The sequence below is a fragment of the Saccostrea echinata genome, unplaced genomic scaffold (genome assembly GCF_033153115.1).
Source record: "Saccostrea echinata isolate AGI-Se365-2 ecotype Australia unplaced genomic scaffold, CSIRO_AGI_Sech_v1 ptg000062l, whole genome shotgun sequence".
Taxonomy (NCBI): domain Eukaryota; kingdom Metazoa; phylum Mollusca; class Bivalvia; order Ostreida; family Ostreidae; genus Saccostrea; species Saccostrea echinata.
The window spans coordinates 6,640,939-6,661,001 of NW_026889811.1; the positions used below are offsets into that span (position 1 = coordinate 6,640,939).

General features: G+C 36.0%; 1 protein-coding gene across 1 annotated transcript in view; it reads right to left on the bottom strand.

The window, feature by feature from the left end:
* Positions 1-999: 999 nt before the first annotated feature.
* The window catches only part of LOC133175500 (uncharacterized), a 39,999-nt gene continuing 20,935 nt past the window's right edge, over positions 1,000-20,063 (bottom strand). The window contains exons 36-74 of the mRNA XM_061310614.1: positions 19,747-19,861; positions 19,173-19,432; positions 18,873-18,984; positions 18,310-18,449; positions 18,077-18,191; positions 17,456-17,703; positions 17,203-17,317; positions 16,449-16,672; positions 16,007-16,121; positions 15,474-15,694; positions 15,099-15,213; positions 14,638-14,792; positions 14,411-14,525; positions 14,010-14,209; positions 13,654-13,768; positions 13,334-13,506; positions 12,988-13,102; positions 12,513-12,775; positions 12,096-12,207; positions 11,734-11,951; positions 11,396-11,510; positions 10,791-11,023; positions 9,646-9,760; positions 9,237-9,418; positions 8,959-9,076; positions 8,470-8,714; positions 8,055-8,175; positions 7,433-7,562; positions 7,037-7,205; positions 5,987-6,119; positions 5,545-5,783; positions 5,210-5,321; positions 4,716-4,963; positions 4,390-4,542; positions 3,975-4,142; positions 3,523-3,643; positions 2,542-2,636; positions 1,464-1,578; positions 1,000-1,201 (exon numbers count right to left, since the gene is read on the bottom strand). Coding sequence (XP_061166598.1) covers positions 1,078-1,201; positions 1,464-1,578; positions 2,542-2,636; positions 3,523-3,643; positions 3,975-4,142; positions 4,390-4,542; positions 4,716-4,963; positions 5,210-5,321; positions 5,545-5,783; positions 5,987-6,119; positions 7,037-7,205; positions 7,433-7,562; positions 8,055-8,175; positions 8,470-8,714; positions 8,959-9,076; positions 9,237-9,418; positions 9,646-9,760; positions 10,791-11,023; positions 11,396-11,510; positions 11,734-11,951; positions 12,096-12,207; positions 12,513-12,775; positions 12,988-13,102; positions 13,334-13,506; positions 13,654-13,768; positions 14,010-14,209; positions 14,411-14,525; positions 14,638-14,792; positions 15,099-15,213; positions 15,474-15,694; positions 16,007-16,121; positions 16,449-16,672; positions 17,203-17,317; positions 17,456-17,703; positions 18,077-18,191; positions 18,310-18,449; positions 18,873-18,984; positions 19,173-19,432; positions 19,747-19,861 — 6,182 coding nt within the window. The 3' untranslated portion in view covers positions 1,000-1,077. The remainder of the gene's footprint in view (positions 1,202-1,463; positions 1,579-2,541; positions 2,637-3,522; positions 3,644-3,974; positions 4,143-4,389; positions 4,543-4,715; positions 4,964-5,209; positions 5,322-5,544; positions 5,784-5,986; positions 6,120-7,036; positions 7,206-7,432; positions 7,563-8,054; positions 8,176-8,469; positions 8,715-8,958; positions 9,077-9,236; positions 9,419-9,645; positions 9,761-10,790; positions 11,024-11,395; positions 11,511-11,733; positions 11,952-12,095; positions 12,208-12,512; positions 12,776-12,987; positions 13,103-13,333; positions 13,507-13,653; positions 13,769-14,009; positions 14,210-14,410; positions 14,526-14,637; positions 14,793-15,098; positions 15,214-15,473; positions 15,695-16,006; positions 16,122-16,448; positions 16,673-17,202; positions 17,318-17,455; positions 17,704-18,076; positions 18,192-18,309; positions 18,450-18,872; positions 18,985-19,172; positions 19,433-19,746; positions 19,862-20,063) is intronic.

The following is a 20,063-nucleotide window of genomic DNA, read 5'->3' on the forward strand; positions in this document are numbered from 1 at the left end:
TGTTAAGTTCAGATGTGTTAAAAACACGGGAAATAAAAATCACTTTACTGTAAGTGTGAATTCATTATAAGCGTGTTCAATATAATCGTGTTTTACTGTAATAGTTTTGTACAGTGTCAGTCAGCAAACAGAACATTATTACATACAATTGTGGAAAAAATGCATCTTGCATAAAGAAAACAAGATTTACTTACAATTCATTGCACTGGTAGAATCCACGTTGAGCATCAGTACATTTACAGGTCAGTTTGCAGCCTTCACTCCATGTCTGATCCTGTCCATAGGCCACTCCATTGTAGTAACAAGAGTCTGTAAATTAATGCATGAGAATAATTAGATGATTTAGCTTTAAATGACATAGGAAAAATGAAACAATTTGAAAATTTTAATGAAAATTTCTTTGATTTGGCAGATTTATATTGTATGAAATTATTGCCTCGTCATTATTTCTGTATAAATAATAGCAATCAAGACAATGTAATGCTTTAATAATTAACAAAGAATCCTTTCATAAACTCACTGTGTGGTTGCAATTTGACAATAGGACAACATTGGCCAGGAACCTGTTCAATCTTCCAACCACTTGGTAAATTTTCAAATGAAGGACACCTAAAATCAGAGTTTAAGGCCATCTTTAAAAAAATTTTTGCTTGCCCTCTCCCGACCCAGGATAAAAAATTTGGTTGGTAGGTAGGGGGAAGAATATTTCTATTAATGGGATGAGAAAACTTCGGAATGAATAAAAAAAAATAATTGTTTCCTGGAGGTTAAAAAAAGTTTTGAGTCGGGCCGTTTTCATTCAATCCGTTGGGAGAGGGCAACCAATCAATTTTTTAAAGATGGCCTAATCATTTTGCCACAAAAATCAGGAATTATTACCCAGTACTAACATAAAATGTATGGATGCTAAAATTTACATCTAATAGTATGTAGAAGTGAGTGCATCAGCACTATACAATGTAGCAGCTAGAGTGAAAATGAAAAACAAGAAGAATCGGCAACTTTTTAAAAACTTTATTATCTATCACAAAATGTCAACAGATTTGTAAACAACATGATAATAGTTAATTTATAGAATCAGTCTTGTGGATATCCAGATATAACAACAGGAGGAGGACACTTGGGCTGACGACAGCATTTGCCAGGAGCTGGATCCTCCCAATGACAATCGTATCCTGGTGGGAATACCAGAGCTGGGCATCTACAGAATATTCAACACAAACTTATTAACTCCTATCCCCAAAACAATCTCTAAAAAGTCCAGTAAGATTAGTCCTTTTACCTATACAGTAAATTTAGATTCTACCGCTTTACAACTTTCTAGTAATATGTAAATTTTGACATAATTTTATTACAATTTTGTATCTATTTTTGGTTGTTTAGAAATTGACCAAATATTCTTGTAAAACAGCTCTCGCTTGTAACATGTGCTGCATGACAAATTATTTTTTCTTGCAACTTACTTTTCTTTACACTGATAAAATCCATTCTTTGCATCCGTACACACACAAGAAAGTTTACAACCATCACTCCAAGTTGCATCTTGTCTGTATGCTGAACCTTTGTACTGACAAACATCTGTTAAAAACAGAGATTTGAAGTACTTATTATAAATGAACAACTTAAAAATTTAGATTTAAAATCTGACATGAAGTTCTTGGGTTTCAATATACTGTATACACTTGTGATGTTAAAATTGCATGGTTTTATAACCACATTGAAGTGACCTCATGGTAACTTTAATACTGTGGTTTTCTAATTCATATAATGAAAACTGAACATTATTGTTGGAAAATTTTTTTCTACGATTTAACTTTGTTGAATCTTCCTTCAAATGAGCAAAATTTAACTGCCTTTGAACATTTCTGCTTCTAAAGTAACTATGCAACTCTTCCCCCCCCCCCCCCCCCAGCATGGAAGCCCAGCTTAAAGTTCTTTACAAACAATAATATAAACTAGAGGTACTGTGAGCACTGAGCCCACAAAATGATAACTCCACCCCAACCCCCAGCTCCCACATGAGTAAAATGGCAAAGTCCATTTTTTGCTGTAAGAAACCCCAAAACATCTGGCCAATCAGAACATAAAAAGGAGGTGCACAATGGTACTATGTAATAAAGATTCTGTGAAAGTCTCATTAAAATTTATTCCGTGGTATAGGGAGAGTTGTGGGTAAGATTTGGGTACCCCCAATATTATAAAAAGAATGGCAGTGTCCATGTTTTGCTATGGGAACCCCAAATATCTGTCAGATCAAAATGTAAAATAGAAGATGCACAATGACACTATGTAATGAAGATTTGGTGAAAGTTTCATTAAATTACTTTCAGTGGTATAAGAGGAGTTGCAGATAAGAGATGGCTACCCCAAAGTGTTACCGACATACAGACCGAAGGAGGTACCGACGGACACCCCCATCACTATGTACCCCCCATTTTTTAAGCAGGGGGTATAAAAAATGTCATACTCATTTGAATGATTGTTGACATACAGTACACATAATTTCATATGAAAGACTAGAAAAAAATTTATATTTTGTACCTTGGGTTATCACAACAACGTCCACAATAGGACAGCACACTCCAGGTTTCTCCACTAATCGCCATCCCACAGGCAAATTGGTATAATTTGGACATCTGTAACAAAAGTTCACATACTCAAAACTTAGTGCAGGGTATCATTATTTTCATGAAATTGTCACAGATTTATTACATACTAGATAAACATGACATGAAATAATGACAGTAAAACAGATGACTTATCTTTGAAGCACAATCTTCTGCAACAACCATTCACCGATGAAGCAGTCAAGCCGAAAAAGCATCATCAATCAACACCCAGAAAATAAACCGATTTTTGTGGAACTCTTTTTCATGTTTTCAAAATGTCGAGTATAGAGGAATCAAATTTTTACAGGCCATTGGTTAATTTGTTCAATGCTGTAGCATTAAAGCAAGCATTAAGCAAAATGGTCACTATTTTATCATCACAGTTTCTTGTGTGATATATCACTATATAAAAGTTTATTACACCACTTATTCTAAATGCGTATACTGTCCCCTTGGTTTATCATAATGTGTCTCATCATATCAATTAAAAGTTCAAACTATCCAAACATGTGTTATATGCATTTAAAAAAATTTCTCAAGTGTTCACACCAGTTACTAGAATGGCAATAATACTGTCCAACAAATTATTGTAGGTAGAGAAATGAAATCAAGTTTGAAAAGGTTCTTGGTCAAAGGACATTTTTGCAATTGCCCATTGAAAATCAATTTGTTCTAATGTAATTAGCCAATAACCTACAATTTTATAATTCAATAATTACTTCCAATATTCATGCAAGTGCAATATACTGTAATACAAGTTTGTTTTTTTTTTGTTTTTTTGGGGGGGGGGGTAAAATGGGGAAGATCTTTTATCTTACATTTGTGTGCAAATATTTTTTTCTTCCATATATAACAACAAAAGCAATAAATAAGCCCAAACAGCCTTCCAAAAGAACTCAAGAGATAAACTTACAGTCTCAAGCACTTCGCAACACCATTATCGCATGAACAGTTTTTGGCATCAGCACTGCAGCCATCTTGCCACCATGTACCATGTGCATGAGTTACACCATCAGCGTAACTACAAGACTTTGCTACAAAATCAAAGATTTTATATTCACATATAAATTGAAGTAAGCAGAACTTAGATATGATTTAATTGTTGTATTAAAGGGGAATTTAAATTCCAAGAAACACTAAATTGTAAATTTCATAGCTTTATGAAACCTATCTGAAACAATATACCCTCTGCCAATCATATACTCTCAATGGCAATTACATGTATTTAATGTATTTTGCAGTTGAATTTTAAAAAAAACATATTGCAAGGAACTATTTGCACATTCTAAAATATATAAAAAAATCCAAATAGCAAGGTGTTTAATTTTCACAGTATTTCACCATTTTTACGTAGGTAATACGTACGTGCCGCTGTGGTCATTCCTGTATCACCAGAGCACATATTACAAGTCTTCCTGCAATTCCTCTGGGCCCACTGAGAGTATGCTATTGAAGTACAGATACTGACATCCATCTGAGCACACACTTCTGGGGACTCGTCATGACAGACAGCCACTGTTGTAGCTGAGTCACCTTCATGTGGCAAAAACAAAATAGTCCATTATGATTTGAATTCAAAATTTGGTTATTAAGCACTTGATAAATAATTATCCCAATATCAAATTGACTTTCAAGTTTTTTTTTGTTTTTTTGTTTTTTTGATTAGGTATACCACAACAGAAATATACATTAATTAGCAGAGTATGAACAGAATAATTACAACTCTCAAATGTCGTAGCTGAGGGTGTATTAAGTTTAAATCTGATTATTTTCAACTTACAGTAGTTGCAGAAGAGTTGACAGTTTTCTCTTGCCCATGGCTCAAACAATCCACCACAAGATTCCTTGCCGAAATCGGCACAGTTGTCCAACTTGTCACGGCAGCCAGCAGGTGGTGGTGTGGTGGTGGGTGGAGTGTGGTTACAATCATATTCTATAATACGACAAAAATCCCATAACCCCTCAAGATTATACCATTGTCATCTCAAAAACAATGACATACTGTATGATAGTCACACAGATACATGACTGTAAAATATGTACCTATATGAGAGATTTCAAATTTCAGAAAATTGAGACGTAAATTAAGTGCAGATTAGAACATACCACACAAGTTGCAATAGTTGGGACAGTTTCTCTTTGCCCATGGAATATATGGAGCAACACAGGCCTGGTGTCCGTAAGAGTCGCAGGTGGATAGGGTGTCTTTACACCACTCACATGATGGTTTGGTGGGTTTGGGTGTGGTGGTGGAACCAATTGGAACCACATGAGGACAGTTCAGTTTCTTGCAGCAGTCTCCTGGCACAGTATCCAAAGTGCAGAAAGATGGAAGTTCAGTGTATACTGGGCATCTAGTAAAATGACACTAAATATTCATAGGCTGAAAGTCTTTTTGAAAAAGCCAATTTAAGAAAAAAAAATCACAACTGTCTATTCATTTTATTTTCCCAAATTGTTCATTTTCACTTGTTTACATCCAAATAGAAATCATTTTTCTCCTGAAATACCTAATTAAAAACTTTTTTTACATAAAGCCCCCAAATTTGAAAAGCTTGCTTTGAATTGAAATATCTGCCAACTTAAAATTTAAAAGCTACCGAGGTGTGCAAGAGAATTGTCCACTGGTTGCATCGTCACATCTACAGTCAAAGTCACATCCATCACTCCAAGATGTGCCCTGCTGATACTGCTGTCCCTTGTAAATACAGACTGCATGAAAAAGAGAGAAAAAGCATCAATAGATATACATATGTGGTGCATCTATGGCTGATTCATGAGATGCAAGACTTAAATGTGCCCCGAGCTCTATAGTTAAACTTTTAACCATTTCTAAACACATTATTGTGTAAGGTGTTGAAAGTGGTTCAAACTAAATTTCATTTTCAGTAGTACTCTGTATAATAAAAGCTCTGTAGTGAATAGAATTCAGTACCATTTCTGCTTCCACTGATGTTGGAATAGCCTCCAGATCCCATCTGAGCATAGTTTGTATCGGGTCTGAAATTGACATAGCCTCCACTCAGTGATGGCACAATGGGGAATGAAGTCTGGACTTTGGTAGGATCTACAACCTGTCCGTTGGCCAGGGTACATCTAGGTTCTGAACAGCACTTGCCATCTACACGTACCATGTAGCATCGGCTAGACTCCAAGTTATTGTAGGTTGGGCAACTACACAAAAAGTGTTTGATGCATAGAAAAATTGCAAAATATTCATTTTATGCACTAACAGTTAACATCTAACTTTATGATGATTTTTTACGGACACTTCTGGACTAATTTAGCCTAATCCCCAAAGACATTAGTACCAAAGAATACTTAATTAAATTTCAAGCATAATGTTCACCTCAGATTGCTCTACTACAAAGACTTACGATGAGATGCATTCATAGTAACCGGAGGCTCCATCCTTACAAGTACATGTGTAATCACAACCATCATTCCACTGTTCTCCTTCATTATAGATGAGATACTGACGACCATTCTTGGATGGGAAAATACACTGATCTATTAAAGATAAAATCAATTATACAAGAGACGTGCCAAAAATCTTGCAAAAATACATCTTTTTCATAATACACTCAAACCTCATTATCTTGAACTCAATGGGACCGAGAAAAAGCTTTGAGATATCCGAGGGTTCGAGATATCGAGGGTAAAATACTTAAGAAATATGTGTTTAGGACTTTCCATTCACTTTGACATACCCATGGTATTCGAGATATCCGTGTTCGAGACACTGAAGTTCAACTGTAGATTAAATCTACCCACTACACTCTCTAATAGAACTAGTCATTTCAGTAACTTGTGAACTTGCTTAGCTCTGATGCAGGAGATCTGACTCTGAGAGATTGAATATTTGTGAGCTTGCTTACCTCAGAGGTAAGCAAGCTCACAAGTACTACTGAGGGAACTTCAATCTCTCAGAGTCAGTACTGCTGGAGATCTGACTCTGCGAGATTGGGAATTCCCTCAGTAGTATTTGTGGGCTTGCTTACCTCTGATGCTGGTGATCTGACTCTGAGAGATTGGGAATTCCCTCAGTAGTACCAGTACTTGTGAGCTTGCTTACCTTTGATGTTGGAGATCTGACTCTGAGAGATTGGGAATTCCCTCAGTAGTACTTGTGAGCTTGCTTACCTCTGATGCTGGTGATTTGACTCTGAGAGATGGGGAATCCCCTCAGTAGTACCAGTACTTGTGAGCTTGCTTACCTTTGATGTTGGAGATCTGACTCTGAGAGATTGGGAATTCCCTCAGTAGTACTTGTGAGCTTGCTTACCTCTGATGCTGGTGATCTGACTCTGAGAGATGGGGAATCCCCTCAGTAGTACCAGTACTTGTGAGCTTGCTTACCTTTGATGTTGGAGATCTGACTCTGAGAGATTGGGAATTCCCTCAGTAATATTTGTGGGCTTGCTTACCTCTGATGCTGGTGATCTGACTCTGAGAGATGGGGAATCCCTGTCCTGGGAAGGCTGTTACTGTGTTCTGTGGGGGGTTGGTTGGCATGGTGTAGAATGTCTGACCTGAGAGTCCTCCTGGGGCAGGGGTGATGGCAATTCCTCCAGGCAATGTTGGAGCAGGAGTGATCTGTCATAAAATTAGAAACATTTCATTAAATATAAATGCATGAACAAAAATCTTGCTTACTGTATGTGCTTTTTCTGGATTCTTCCTTAAATATTTTACTCATATTCCACAATATAACCCAGTGATAGATTAAATGGGTTAGGTTTGTCTCAGAACTACATGTACTTCAAATATGACAATTCACAAATTTGTATCCAAACAGATTGATATTTCAGCAAAAGACAAACCTGTACTTCATTTGGTGGTATGTAGGAGCCATTGGTTCCCGGAATGTCACAGCTAAGTTTAGGACAACACTGTCCAGGAATTGCTACCTTTCTGCAGTATGTGGGGAGGTTGGGTGGATAAATTGGACACCTGCAATGATGTACTTAATATCAATATACTGTTGCTTAAATGTATATGTCACCCTCTAAGTATCAATCAAGTGTTTCACAAATTATGATAAAAGTGAAATCCATTGTTGTCAAAATATCAGTTTCCCAAAAACAAATTCTGAAAGACTATTGGAACATCAAGTGATAGTTACCCATTGTCTTCATCAAGTACAAGCACACAGTAAGCATTTGAAATTTTCAGTCAGAAATAATTTATCTATAACACTGCTAGGAGTTACTTTTCCTTAATATAAAATAAACTTCAATTTCTTTCACTTGATTTTCTAATATAAAAATGGCAATGTACGTCGTTTGATTACTGTAAATGTATTTTTTCCAGGGGTCAAAATTCTGCGGAATCACAATTTCTGTTCAATCCGCGGGTAGAAATTACTTTTACAGTATATTTTAGTTTCAAATGGTTTTAAACTTAAAATGGGGAGGAAATTAAATGTAAGTAAATAAAGCTTACTTGGATACACATTTGTATTCTCCCTTCTGGGCATTGACACATGTACACACATAGTTACAGCCATCCTGCCAGGATTCACCCTGTTTGTGTTCTGTTCCCTTGTAGATACAAGCTTGGTAGCCTAATAGAAAGAATACAACATCTCTGGTCAACATCACATATATATCTAATTCAAATACTTGTAGGGAAATGGACACATCATTTTTTTTTTAAGTTTAAACTCACAACTTCAATTTAATTTCAAACACATATTTCAAAATCCTTTGCCCATGCAAAGAAGGATTTATATACCATATCCTTGCGTCTTGTGAATTTTGAATACATGTTCTTTCCTCCCATAATACAAGAATATTTTACAATATCATCATTCCTCAATTTCTGTTTTCAATTAGTCAGGCATAAAAGCAAATCTTACCTCCCATTGATGTGAATGGATTGAGGTCACCTGGTTTGATCTCATTGGAACCATAAATAGTGTTGTGGGATCCGATGGGGACAACATTGAATGCATTGGGAGCTGGAGTGGAGGATCCGCCCATGTTATTGTACACTGGCTGGTAGCTGATTGGTCCACTCTGGCATTTTGGAACTTTGCAGCAAGTGTCTGCAGGATCGTTTTGAAGGGTACAGTATGATGGAAGACCAGAATACACCCGACATCTGTTCATTTAAAATATTTGAAGTGTCATTATTTACATTATAAATATGTATTTCATTTTTTTTTTTTTAATTTTAATTCACAATGAAAATCTGCAAACATATTGTTCTCATAGCAATAAAAACAGGATGAATGATTAGAGCTCTTTCAACTGCTATATCCAATGAATGTAACACAATTCTCTCAAAGTTTAACCAATATTTTACACCAGATCAACCAATCAAAGATACAAGGAGATAGATTTACCTGGCATCACATCTGTAGTTGTTAATCTTGGCATCAACACAAACACATCTGTAATTGCAGCCATCATCCCAAGTAGCACCTTGTACATGCACTGTGTTGTCGGTGTATCGACACATATCTGAAACAAACAAATTGAAATAGTCCATCTGATATCAAGAAAAAAACCCATTTATCTGAGGTATTTCATCAACTAAATTAATTTGCTGTCTATGAGACCAAATTAAATAAATTATTTGCCACTAGGGTGAATTTCTGGTAATCGATAAGAAAGTTTTTACCTGGAGGTCTGGTGGTTCCCTGTGGTACTGTTGGGTAAGTGATAACCACTGGTTTAGGAGTGGTAACTGGTTGTGGTTTGGGTGTTGTCTTACTCTCATCACATTTGGCTCTCTGACAGCAGGCGTTGTTGGGATCCTGTTCATAGGTGCAGTACCAAGGCAGATTGTAGTATTGTGGACATCTGGAATAATTAAAAAAATCAGTTCAGCATCAATTGAAAAAGCTTTTGGGGCAATAGTTTTTAGGAAGGATTTTTCAAATTACGATGGTAGCTGATAGAGAAGGGATCAAGTAATGAGGTTAGTAGAAAATACAGCACAGAAAGCATTTGCATTCATGTACAATTATTTCTAAGATCTGCACACAAGGCATCCCTGAGAGGTTACAAAGTCGAAAACAATTACTTACGTGTAAGTACACTTGTACTGTCCTCTAAGAGCATCCAAGCACTGACATGTGAGCTTGCAACCATCTTGCCATTTCTGGTTCTGTTGGTATACCTTGCCCTTGTACACACAAACACCTGTTAATTAAAAAAAAGTATTGTTACTATACATATATTCACTCTCATCACTGCAAAGCCTATCTATAAAATGTTTATTCTTCACTTGTGAATTAAAATCTTTAATTATAAGAGAAGAACATATTCCAATCAATGTACGTGAATTCTAAATTTATTCGGGATGGCAATTTCTAATCGGTTAACCGGTTACTCGGAATGATAGTAATCGGTTAGAAAATCTGTAATCGGTTAGTCGGAAAAAAAAAATAAAATTTGTGTAAATTTGAAAACAATTTCCTAAAATTTCAATTTAAAAAGAACACAAATAAAAATAGCTGAAATGTTTGCATTTTTGACTTTCAATTTAAGGGGATTTGGAGATACTTAAGGTTCTCCAGATTGACATCGTTGGGGTAATTGGTCACTTTTCGAGATGTTAATTGTTGTTTAAAAACCATGCCATTACCCAGCCAGCCCTGCGTTTCCTTAATGATTTTAATTAAATGATTGATCAGCAGCGGGAACTGATTATAATGTGTATCTTACCTCTTCGATCTGTTATAATTACCTATCAAATCATATTATAAAACAAACATTGTAAATTAAGCAAGAGTTTAGACTTCATTTTGATTATTGTGACAGTACAGAATGAGCTCGTGTAATATCTCTTCTGAATTTTTTAAATGTATCTGAGACTTGCATGTCTTTTGAGTTCCTTTATTTTTCTTTTTTTTCTTTCCTTTTTAAATTGAAGTTAAATATAAATAGTGTTCTGATAAAATATAAACATAATATTTCTACATGTAACAAGTTTACTTCTTAGCCTTGTTTATTTTAGGAGAGCTTAAAATGATGAAATATGCAGAGAATTTTTGATATGATTAAACGATTAATCGGTCGGAACGTCTTGCAGTTAACCGATTGGCAGTTCTGCATTCGATTGCCATCCCTAAAATTTATATATTCACATAACAGTTACAGAAAGAATTTTTCTGCAAAAGATTATTGGCAGTGTAAAACAAAAATGTTGAATAATTAGAAAGAAACCTACCACTTGTGCCATTAATCAAAGTACTGAGTGGATTGTTAGGTCCTACATTGCTCTGGCCACCAAAACCTGGATTCACAACGGGAGTGGCATAGTATACAGGCATAGGTGTGGTGGCTCCTGTATAACCAGGGGGGTAAGAAGGCTGAGGATTGCACTCTGGAACCACACAGCAAGGATCGTTCTTATCTGCAACCAATTGGCAATTGTCTGGGATCTGGTTGAACTGTGGACATCTGTTAAAAAATTATGTAATTTCTTTACTTTCTCTCCAATATAAGTTTCATAATATAAAAAACATTTGCTATCTTTCAAATTTGAACTCAAAATATTAAAATCTTATATTGGTGTAAGTCATAAACTTCGAAATTAGTCTATATTTGTGGAAAGCTGTCATGTAGAGCCTTAATAACTCTTTAAGAGTTAAGTCCCTTATCAACATAACACTGATAACAGTTCTAATATTCAATATATTGACAAAAAATTGCTAGATTTTTCAATTATACTCTATCTATCACTGATAAACCTTGCTAAATTCAATTGTTCCAACATTTCTAAATGCACAGTAAAGTTAGATAAAGAATTGGAATTCTTATAAGCAAACTGACCTGGCTCTACAACTGTAGAGATTGTTGTTGACATCGTCACATGTGCAGAGCTTGTCACAGCCATCTTGCCATGTTTGTCCTTGTCTGTAGTACACACCCTTATATACACAGTATCCTGAAAACAGTTCTACTCATTACTTGCAGTGAAACAATGTCTAGTTTCCACAGAATAATAAATGATACAGAGTCAGAGAACCAAATAAATATCATTTATCTCAACATTTGCTGAAATGAGCTACTGTTATTGACATTTAATGGAGTTTTTTCACAGCAATGCTCTGCAGTTTATTCTAATTCATATCATCCTGCTTATCAAACACAATGAATCATTTTCTCACCGTTAGTCTGAGTGGGTGGCTTGGTACCAGTGTAAGGTCCTGGCTGATTGGGGTTGACATACACAGGTGTGGTGGGGGGCATGGTCTGGTACTGTGTGGGGATGTTAGCCAGAGGTGTGGGGTTCTTGGGGTTACCACAGTATGGGACTCCACAGCACTGGTCATTCTGATCTTGTACCAGTACACAGTAGTTAGGCAGATTGGGGAATTTCTGGCATCTGAAAGATTTCAAATGACAATAGTTCAAAGGACTAAGCAAGGAGTAAAAAAATCGTGAATTTGGATAAGAAAGGATTAAAGTTCATTCAATTATGAAATGTAAATTAAACTCAATTCTTGAGAGTTTTGATTTATTCTTTTACCTTTCTGTGCATCTGTAACGACCAGTCATATCATCCATACATTCACAGATGTATTCACAGCCATCTTGCCACCTAGCTCCCTTCTTGTAAATAGTGTTCTTGTAGAAGCATCCTGTAAAACAAATACTATCTCATTGCATTAATGATTTCACTTTATCAATCAGGTAATTTTCCTTCAAATTAAAATTCACATTGAAAAATTCTGGAAAATAACCAAAAGTGTAATCAAATCTGTGTATACTGTTACATTCTTTTGGTTTCAGACTATACAAACTTAAAGCAGTGAAGAAGCATTAATGTGGATTGCTGATTTGAATTCTAAGTAGGGGAAATTGACCAAAATTTTATTATTAAGAGAAGTTCAGCTGACTGCCAAAAGCCCAGGTTCATGTTAAACTGCTACAACTCTTTTTTTACCTTTCCTTGGAGTTGGAGTAGCATTGGATCCACCAGTAGCTGGCTGTGGTTTACCATTGACCATAATGGTTGGCACCGGTTCTGGTGGTGGTGTGCCATTTCCAGTGATAGTTCCATAGGCTGGTTGGAGGGGTTTGATCACACCGGGTGTCGGGGTGGCTCCAGGCTGGACAACAGGACAGCTGGGAGCTTTACAACACGTTGGGTCATTGGGATCGGGAACCAGCGTGCAGCCTGATGGTACACGTGGGTACACATTACATCTGTATAGAAAAAATCAATAGGAATTTGTATTTTAGAAAAAATATTTAATCCTCTTGTAGTAACTTAAAGATTAGGTTTTGTAGAAGTGTTATAAAAATAAGACAGCTACCGCATTGAAATTGTGGTCACGAGATGATCTGTACATTTTCCAAGATTAATTGAAAATATATTTTACATGTCTACACGTCAGATTTTGGTAGTAATGGTGTACCTCTGTTGACAGCTGTAGTAACCAGTCTTGCCATCTACACAGATACACTTCTTATCACAACCATCAAACCATTCCTGTCCCTGCCTGTAGGATTGTCCATTGTACACACAGACTTCTGTTTATCATAAAACATTGAAAAGATTGATAATTCAGTCATGACACATGCCTGCTATGGGAAAGAAGAGTTAACATAATCAACATGCAGAGAATAATATCAAAATATATCACAGTAATTTATCTGACATCTTCTTATGTTCTTGAAGAAAATCAATTAAAAAGAACATGGCTATAAAAATGAAAGGAATCTCAACACCCCCCCCCCCCCTCTCCAAGAAAACTCACTTACCCAGAGGTGGAGGAGCTGTGTAAGGGTTTGGCATGCCTGGACCAGGTGTGACCTGTCCTGGTTTTGTGGGGGCAGCAGTTGGTTGGATGGGACAGTACACTGTCTGACAGCATGCATCATTTGGATCTTGTGTCATGGTGCAGTATGATGGAACTTGTGGGTGTCTTGCACACCTGTATAGAAACAAATGGGAAGAAAAAAAATCTTTAATAGTCAGTCACTGAGCCAACTCATGATTATAACTTTATGTCTGACATAAAATAATGTACATATAGTCCTTAGAAATTTGTAAAAGAGATACAAAGATTTGAAATGCCTACCTTTCAGTACACTTGTATCGTCCATTCTGTTGATCAATACACTCACACTGGAACTGGCATCCATCCTCCCATTTCTGTCCTTGTGAATAAGCCTTGCCCTGATACACACACATCACTGTAACACAGAGGTCAATATTTATCTCAAAGTCTGTTCAAGAGGCCCACAGGACAAAAACTGCAAGATACCAGTTTCTTTGGACCTATTAATTTCTTGATTAATCAATCAACTGTAGTCAGTCTAAAACTTGGGAAAAATATGATAAATTTGAATTTCAACACCGGGATAAAAATTCTAAAGGAGTAAATATGTATGTCAATTAGCTGTTGGTTCTGTTGCTTCTTGCAGGGACACTAACTTTTGCCATAAATCTGAGGAATGCTTGGTTGTCCAGTGGCAGGCTGTTGGGGTGTTCCAGTGAAGGTTCCCTTGTTTCCAGTGACCACTGTGAAGGGGTTTGTGGAGTTGACATCAATGCAGATAGGGGCCTGGCAACACTGGTCATTTGGATCAGTGACCAATCGGCATCCTGGTTTTGGTGGTGGATAACTTGGACATCTAGGAAAATCATAGAAATTTTTTTAAAAACAGTTGTGATGAAATAATGGAAATGTCTAGACTCTCTTTATGTCTCAATATATTTGAAAGAAAGTAACAAGGAAGTTGAAAAACTCAATCATGTATCCTTAATATCTAAGCTTAAAGTAAATGTTTATTATGAAAAACATGTAAATTCCTCTTTCTACATCTGACACAAACCTTTCATCACAGTTGATCTGGCCATTCATAGCATCATCACATCTACAGATCTTCTCACAACCAACCTTCCAGCTTTCTCCTTGTTTATATGGCACACCATTGTACACACAGAAGGCTACAACAAAAAATGGCCATCTTTTTACCAAGTTTCTGCTAAATTGGCTGCAAAAAGCCATTTCCAAAGAATATACGGTGAATAAAAGCAGAGATTCTTCCTCTTCATATACCTGGTTGTGGTGGTGGGTGAGCGGTGGGGGCCAGAGTGGAGCCTGGTCCAGCAGTAGGGGCAATAATGGCAGGGCAGTCAGGTAGAGGACAGCATGGGTCGTCTGGGTTGTACTTCAGTTTGCAGGTCAATGGAATCTGGTTCTGGTTGGGACATCTAATTGCAAAAAAAATTTAAGAACTCTAAAATTTATAGACACCCTTATATGACAAAATGTGAGACATGGATTTGAAACTTAAATTTCACTTCATTTCATGTGATGCTCTATCCTAGTCAATTCAGATTAGTAGCTTTGGCTAGTAAAAATATTTATGATACTTTAAGATTATATGTCAACTATAGACCAATGTTGTTCTCTTTTTTTCACAACTACTTCTTATGGGTGAGGTTGGTCAATGTCAAATATAAAAATTACAAGAATTTCATTAAAATTGCTGAGACACAGCACGCATATAATCTGACCTCTCTGTGCACAGGTAGCGGCCAGTTGTAGAGTCTACACACTCGCACACATAGTCACAACCATCTTGCCATTTCTGGCCCTGTTGGTACATCTGTCCTTTGTATACACACATATCTGTAATTATTGCATTGTTTTAATCACTGAGAGAAAACACAATATGACAGGCTGCCTGACCCTGCATGGTAAGCATTTTGTATACATTTTAATTCATCTGGAAAGAATTATACATATTTTATTTTTATATTTTAATCAAATAAATTCCTATAAAATTGAAAAATATATTGTTTTAAAATGACCTTTAAAAATTAAATTGCAGTAATCATATTTTGATTTTTTATGAATGTTTTGAAAATAAACAACAAAGATTGACATACGAGGAACAGGTGTTGTTGGTGCAGGAGTACCAAAGATAATAGCTCCATTGGGATTGACAACGATCCTGAAAGGAGTAGTCTGAGCAGGAGTGGGGGACTGTGTTCCTATGATGACTGGGGGTACAGTGTTACCCTGGGGACACTGAGGCACCTTACAACACTGAGGATCCTGGGGGTCAGGCACCATAGTGCACTGAGAGCCAGCTTGATATTGAGGACATCTTATAAAGGGGGGAAAAATGATTATCAAATAATGTTGGATACAAAAAAGAAAATTTCAAATTCTTTTATAGAAGATTTAATAAAAAACAAATAATGAGATAGTTACAGCTGTGATGTAATATAATACTTGGTAATATAATACACATCCAGCTTGGATCAAAATTTTGAAACTGATGGAATTTTTTCACCAGAAAAATAAATTCAGAAGAGATTTCAAGTAGCAGAAATATTTTTGCTTAGGAAATATTCTAAAGCTAGCAAATCAAAGCTATGTAAAAAGAGGAAAAACATTTTGTTCATAAATGCATCACCTTGGGGAGCATCTGTAGTGTCCAGTTCTTCCATCATCACAGACACATTTCTGGTCACAGCCAACATACCAGGCCTGTCCTTGGGTGTAAGTCTTGCCATTGTAGACACAGACCTCTGTTAACAAACATGTAATTATGTAAACATCACTTTTATACATGGTGGAAATCTCAGAGCATTTTTTACATGCATCAAAAAACTAGTAAATTTGCAAGTCATTCACTAATAAATGTGTACGTACAAATGTAGGATTTAATAGTTCAAATCAAGTCATATCTTCAAAATTTTTTTAAATAGTTCCCCTGGATGTTATATATCTATATACTTGTTTCCATTAAGCCCATAGAGAAATCAAATATTTTTAAACAATAATTTCTCACAATGATAAGAAAAGTAGAATTATATCAAAGAAAGACTGCAGAATGTGAGTGTAAAATGTCTGACCTCCTGGTCGAGGTATGGGAATAAGTGGGGCAGTGGTGATTTGCTGTGGTGGTACCAAGGTGGAGCCTGGGTTTGGTGAGAGAGTAACACCCACTGGGGTGGTTTGTTCTGGGGGTACTGGGGTGGTGCCAGGTGTTGGTGGTGGACAGTACTGTACACGACAGCAGTTGTCTGATTGGCTTGGCACCATGAAGCAGCTAGGCTGCACAGGGAAAGTTGGGCACCTGTGAAATACACAGTTATTGAGACCAATTTAAGTCCTGAAACAACCATTTATTTGGAAATTCCATATAATTAATTAATTATATAAATCATGGAGTAAAATCAAATTAAATTACATATTAACTGAAGGATTTAAATGTTTTAAATATACAAAAGAAATTTTAGGGATTTTTTTTCATCAGTTTTCATTTTTATGCATAGTAGAGAAATAGTTACTTATAAGCATCCTTTATTATTCAATAAAGCCCACATTGATTAAAGATTGTGAACCACTGTAGGCTCTGGGCCTTAAAACTTAGGTGAGCTCATGCACTTTAGAAATGGAATTAAAAAAGGAATATTAGTATATAGTAAAAAAGTGAGACTGAGAACAAAAGTGAGCTTGTCTAATTTTTATGGTCCCGGAGCAAGGACTCAACTATCTATTCCTTCAAAAACACATTGAAGATGTTTCCAAGAAAATCTCTTAAGATATGATTCTTTGCAATTAAACAGACAGCATATATATTTTCCTTCAGTAATTATACTTTACCTCTCAGTACACTTGTAGCGTCCGGTGGCTTGGTCAATACATTCACAATTGTAGTCACATCCATCTTGCCAAGTCTGTCCATTTGTGTATTGTTTACCCTTGTACACACAGTATGCTGAAATAATTTTAAGGGGATAAATTAGTACACTTTTAAAAATTCAATATTAACTTTAATACTCCTAAAAGATTTCCATACCATTCACCTACACTAGGTAAATCATTAAATATTCAATCATTTAATGTAGCCACATACTTGGTTTGGGTGATGGGTTATACGGGTTCTGTGTTGTAGGATTATATCCCACAATCTCTCCTTTAGGCAGTGGTGTAACGTAAGGATTATAGGGAGTGGTAGGCTGGTTTGGTGGTGGTGTGGTTGTTGGGTACAATGGGTTGTAAGGTGTGGGTCTGGGAGTGCTACACACTGGAACCAAACAGCATGGGTCATTGGGGTCAGTTGTCTTGGTGCAGCCTGCTGGTAAGTTAGGATATTGTGGACATCTAGAAAGAAAATTCAGAAAATTAATTTCAGGACTAACGAAAGAATCACTATGGAACAAGGAATTTCTAAAATCAAAGTCACAACTTTCAGATACTATAAATCACTTTTTATTTGGGAGAACTTTATGCTTGCGAAAATTTCATTCTTGCATATATTTGTATTGTTAAGGATTATATACAAAAGAAACCATCATTCGCAAAGAATTTGTCTCGCTCATAAATACACAATAGCTATATAAATTTCACAAAAAATAAGGTGATCTACAGTTTCTTAAAACAATATTCTGGAATTAAAACATTCATCACTTTTTAAAAGTCTGCTTACCGTTATTTAGATCTTTTATTGATTATATTCTAGAAAGATGTCCTCTACCTGTCAAAGCAGTTGTACAGGTTGTTATCAGCATCATCACATCGGCATGTTGTAGAGCAACCATCCTGCCAAGTCTGTCCTTGAGTGTAAGGAACTCCCTTATACACACAGAAAGCTACAAAATAATCAAGGAAAAATGTAAAACAAAATAAGTTAAAAAAAAAAAAAATCATATAAATTAAAAAAGGTGAATTTAATTTAAAAAATATCAGAAAATGAAACAGTGTAAATACTTGGTGGTTTGGTTGGAGGTGGTGTTGGTTGTCCTGGGGCAGGAGTAGTGGTCTGACGGCACACAGCAACCTTACAGCAGTAGTCATTGGGATCTGTCTGTAGGGTACAGCCAGGAGACAGTCGGGGAAGTGCAGGACACCTGTTGATAATTAAACCTATACTGTACAGCTGTGAGCTTGCATGGGTGAATGCTCAATCTAATTAATAACTTTTTTTCATAGGAATACTAGTACTTCACAATAAAAAAAATCAATAACACAGTGAAACATAGTTACAGTAAACATGCTTATAATGAATTCATGCAAACTGATTTTCATTCTCTGTTGTTTTACAATGTACTATGAACTTATTGGATATAATGAATTACATTATTAATGAATCAAAATTGTTCATTCTTTTTGCCTTGCTATAAAGATGTTTTACTGTATTTCTCTAATATATGTAATTTTCTGTGTATGTTTATGAAAGTTTTCATAATTATATCTTTCTGGAAGAAAAATAATGGAATAATCTGTTCATAAGGAGCATGTAAGCTCTCTTCTACCAAAACATAGTAGCCCACCTCTCGGTACACTTGTAACGTCCTGTCATTCCATCCTCACATATACAGGTGTACTTGCATCCATCTTGCCATTTTTCTCCTGTCTTGTAGGTCAAACCATTGTAAATGCAAACTGTAAGGAGTACAAAAAATATTTTTAATTCCCCTATGCAATTCTATCCTTCTAATCTTTGTATTAAGTAGTAAAAAAGATGTAAAAATACCTTTGTAACTTTCATACATATAGATGTATGTATATGCATGAAAAATCTCTTATCACTGGACACTATTGTAGTTAAATTATGAGACATAACAGCTCACCATTTGGTGGAGGAGTGCTTGGTTGAGGAGAAGGAGTTGGCTGTAGAGTGGGCAAGAAGGGGTTACTGGTGGTTGGTGGAGTGGGGGGCAGGGTTTCAGTGATTCCAAATCCTGTGAAGGAGCCAGGCTGTCCCTTGATGGTGACTGGCTGGTTTGGTCCTGGGGTGGGTGTGGCACAGCGTGGTACCTGGCAACATGTGGGATCATTGGGATCTGGGATCAACGTGCATGTTGACGGTAAGCTGTCATATGTGTTACATCTGGAGAAAAAGTGGGATTTTTAAAATTCAAAATAAAGTAAATCTTACATACGAAATGCCACAATACACAAGCATCTGTTTTAAAATGAAAAGGAACCACTTGAATAAAACAATCTTGAAGTAAAGCCTCTTGCAAAACAAATAAATCAAATCATAATTAAATGACACTTGAGCTTAATTTTACCTCTGTCAATTGCAACTTTGATGGTGTTTTTCAATTCATTTAAATAAACATACAGGTATTTCTCTTCAGAAGTCATGAAGTTTCACAGACTAAATAATTATTTATTTTTAATTAATACAGTCACACAAACCTCTGGCTGCATCTATAGTAGCCTGTCTTTCCATCTTCACACACACAAACTCTGGCACATCCATCATACCATGTCTGTCCCTGACTGTAGGTCTTGCCATTCATAATACAAATATCTACATGAAAAATTGCAAAAAAATGTTATGTCACAATGAGGCCTTCTTTAGGCACCTACGCATCTACTCATTATCATCATGTAATTATACAGTAAAACATGGTTACAATGAACACACTTGTGGAGGAACACAGTTGTAATGAATTAACACTAACACCAAGGTCTTTTCATTTCTTGTAGTTTTAAAACATATCATGAACTTA